This window comes from Porites lutea, chromosome 1, assembly GCF_958299795.1.
Source record: "Porites lutea chromosome 1, jaPorLute2.1, whole genome shotgun sequence".
Taxonomy (NCBI): domain Eukaryota; kingdom Metazoa; phylum Cnidaria; class Anthozoa; order Scleractinia; family Poritidae; genus Porites; species Porites lutea.
Genome location: NC_133201.1, coordinates 31,191,260 through 31,195,208, shown reverse-complemented (window position 1 = coordinate 31,195,208; position 3,949 = coordinate 31,191,260). Strand labels below are relative to the sequence as shown.

Below are 3,949 nucleotides of genomic sequence, written 5' to 3'. Positions count from 1 at the left end.
TAGCCGTTGCCTAAAATGTTTCAGTCAAGCTGGACCTTTGCATATACTACTGCTTCAGATCAGAACTAGTGGCTGCACAAAAGGAAAACCTTGATAGCATGCATTTAGCAGTTAATGAAAGGCTTTTGCCATATCAATATCTGGATACCTTGTCATGTGCACTTTCTTAATTTAGGGGCTTGAGTTTGTGTATCACTTTTTTGCTAAGTCTTGCAGAACAAGCTTTAAATACCTTAGACTTCTTCATTTCTTCCTGACGTTCTAATCTTTCAACTGGTATTTGTGATATCTCCGTCCACTCATTGCTCTCTGAATCAAACATTTCAACTGTTAAGGCTCTTGAGCAAATACAACCAGGAAAAACTACGGTCCCACCTAGCACATATAGCCTCCCCTGAAAACACACCATGCTTGCATTGAATCGTTGTTGCTTAAGACTAGGAATCAGCTGCCACTCATCAGAAGCAGGGTTGTACACTTCACAGGAGCTGAGATAACCACGATCAGTTTCACCTCCTGCTATAAAGATCTTGCCATTCATAGCTGCACCAAAAGCATTATACCTTCCCTCATTGCAACAGGCAAGTTCTTCCCATTTGTTGTCCCTTGAATCATATCTTGATGTTCTGTTGGTGTTTTTTCCAGCTATTATGTACACGTATTGTACATGATCATTAACAACACAAGGGTACTGTTGTGCAAAAGGCGAGGATTCCATTTTGTTCCACTTAGTAGTTTCTGAATCATGTCTGTGTATTTCTACTTCTCCAAGCTGAGGATAGGAAGGGAAAAAGACTGCATGTAACTTATTGTTTAAAACTAAGTAACTTTTAAATTTTGTCTGAAATGCTCTTTGAAATGCTCCCCAGGTGTTGTCTTCTTGTTCATAGCATTCCATCACCTGTGACTCAACCACCTTGTGTATCTTTGAATCAAAAATGCAAACTTTACTTTTATACCAGGCAGGAGTGGGATTTTCATGCTCAAACAGTGTATCTGCCATCCTGTACCACATATTTTCCTGAGGAAAGTAACACAATGCCTTCCTCCCACCACAAATAAATATCCCATCAGTGTGTGTCTCCTGGCATTTTCTTGGTAAATGGGAAGATTCGCCATCACTGGAACTCAGCAGAGATGACTTCATGGCATTAACTACAAAATTTAAACAAAATACAGGGTTTTCAGTAATCAGTTCTTCTTTGACCAATGTATTCAGTAGAAAGTCATGTGATATTGATGACAGGCGAATCTGGTGCAATAACTCTGGAAAATCTTTTTCTCTCTCGCTCTTATTGCGAGACACCCACTTGACAATTCCTTGGAAAATGTCTTCCTCGGCATTCACAATGACGTCATCACTAGACACCCACTCCATAACTTGCTTCACATTCAGATTTAGAAAATCCTCTGTTTTCATAACAGTACTGAAATTTATGTTGATTACTTCACAGCATTTTTCCTTCAGCTCCAAAACCTCATACTTGTCAGCAAAATAATAATTGAAAAGGCAGTTCGCTGTTGTCACATGCTCCTTCAAGACATTGGCCGCCATTGTTTTAAGGCTTGGCAAAAGAAGAAAATTTGCCGTTGCAATCAAATTGTGTGCTCTCTCCTCAACGACCGTGACATTCCCAGTGTACAAGTACGTTAGCGCATCTTCCATCACAGATTCAGTGGCCTCTTCTAGCTCTACTTTGATCAGTTGTTCGTTGCTTTCTTTCATGTCGCTTGTCAGAAGTGTCAGAAAGAACGGGCTGGCTGCTGCTAACACAGCTCTGTGAGCTTTAAACTCTTTGCTCTTTACTGCGATCGTCACGTCACACAAGCTATCGTTGTTTCTCAGGATATCCAGACGCTCAAGAAGTTCATGACGATGTTTAAAAGGATCTACTGACATCGGTTTCGCAAGATTGTGCATTTTGCAGGATGATGCGGAAGTAAACATCCCTAACCATCACCCCTTGCGAGGAAAACCCTAACCGAGAACGCACTGGGGAAAAGTCTCTTACCAGGGGCGCTTTCCATTTAGTCAAAATTTCCGGAATTTCTGGTTCGGCGGTAAATGGAACACGTTTCGACGGCTCGTCTCACTGGAAAATTCCCAGAAAAAGTGGAAAATCTAAAAAGGTGGGCCCGTTTTCCGGGATGGAATTTCCGAACGGAATGTCGTGTTCCATTTACGTTTCTCGTAGTTTGTACCAGTTCCAGGTCCACAGTCGGGCACCGCGACGTACCGGGGTTTAAGACCAAATGGAACAACTTTTACCAATCGGAAATTCCACTTTTGCTCCCACCGAAATTTCCGGGTTTTTTTCTAAATGGAAAGCGCCCCAGATCTCTCTCATCCTCCCTCCCCCGCGCTTTCTATCTTTGACCAAGTCTAAAAGGGACAGGGGTAAATCAATATTTGTGAGCCGTTGAGAGTTTGAAACCCTGACCCTGTTTAGGACAAAAATTTCCTAAAATTACATACCCTCTTTAGAACAACACCCTCAATTTTATTACCCTGTTTAGTAGCCTTCCCGCAGCCGTCCTTTGGGGTTCGTTCGTCACGCAGAAATGAATGCGTGACGAACGAACCCCAATGGACGTCTGCGGGGAGGCTACCTGTTTAGGAGAAAGAAGAAAATGCTATTTGTTTTATTGGCAATCGCGATAGAGCAAATTCGCGTTATAGACTTTTGTATACTTGGAGTACATGAATATACAACAACTCTCTTTGGGGTTCGCTGGGTCTTTATTGCCTAGACCACCGAGCGATACCCTCAGGGAGGGATGGGACAAGAAAAAGCTTACAATCGTGTTTAACGCGACAGCTGGCTAGAATCGCATACAGTGACACACACCTGCGTGCAGCTTGCATATATATACATGGGCTTGGCGCTGCACTTCCGTCACTCGTATTTAATCCTGATAAACAGTTTATCACCCATAACAAGATTCATCTCGCAAATCATTAAATCAATCGTGCAACCAATTGTTAGTTTTCACATGATGTCACTAAAATTCAAACGAAAAAAAATCGATCCTACCGAGATTTTACTTTCACGATGCATTAGAACAGCTGAAAACTAATTTTCATACAAATTTTCGCTTCAAAAGGGTTCTTGGTTTTGTGATAGAGTACGCTTGAATTTCTAAGCTTTTGCGTGAAGCGGCATTTACATGACGGCCAAGAAAGCTGTCATGTAGGTTAAAAAAATGACCTATTTCAGGAAATTTTACTATTTAAGCAGTTCATGTATTAAAAAAAGTATTACTTTAATGTTTATGAGTTTCTCGAGGAATAAATTCACGCTTTTGTAGCAAAACTCGGTAACAGATCCGTCCGCCATGTTGGAGCTCATCCAAGTGAACACCAGCATGGCGTCTCCATACAAATCTCTATAAGTTTGCGTAAAACATTTCTTCGGATATCTCGTATACGAAATATTCCTCTGACCTGAATCTTGGCGAGGGTCTTTGTATATATACCTCCTTTCATTTCCAGATTCTGGACTTTATCTATTGAACGGTTTTGATTTTTATTTTGATCTATTTTGAATGGCGTGACACTGAAAACCAGCAATACCCTGTTGACAGAGTCACACAAACTTATATACCCTGTTTAGGACAGAGAGATCAAAAACCATACCCTGTCCAAAAGCACATCCCCGTATAGGCCATTTAAGGGAGTACAGAGTACCGCCCTCCCCCGGGCACCCAGTTCTCTAGCCATTTTACCTTTTCCTGGTTAATTTACGCTTTTCTGATGAAAATAAGTGAAAGCAGCCAGCAGATGGTGGCAAATAAAGTTTTCCCTGAACCGCTAGCGCTCTCGAGAAGGTTGTGCCCGGGGGAGGGGGAGATACTCTATTATATAACCCATATAGGTATGTTTCGCCCCAAAGGGTATTTTTTTCGCCGTTTTGGTCTGAAAACGGGTAAAGACTTCTCCCATTTTGGT

General features: G+C 41.7%; 1 protein-coding gene across 1 annotated transcript; it reads right to left on the bottom strand.

Moving 5' to 3' along the window:
- LOC140937038 (kelch-like protein 7) lies at positions 1 to 1,921 on the bottom strand. The gene has a single exon (XM_073386565.1). It carries the CDS (start codon positions 1,919 to 1,921, stop codon positions 167 to 169), a length of 1,755 nt encoding a protein of 584 aa, XP_073242666.1. The 3' UTR covers positions 1 to 166.
- Between the last annotated feature and the right edge of the window lie 2,028 nt (positions 1,922 to 3,949).

Bases quoted from the DNA above. Each gene is read 5' to 3' on its own strand.
- LOC140937038 (XM_073386565.1), bottom strand. From the start codon at position 1,921: ATGCACAATCTTGCGAAACCGATGTCAGTAGATCCTTTTAAACATCGT.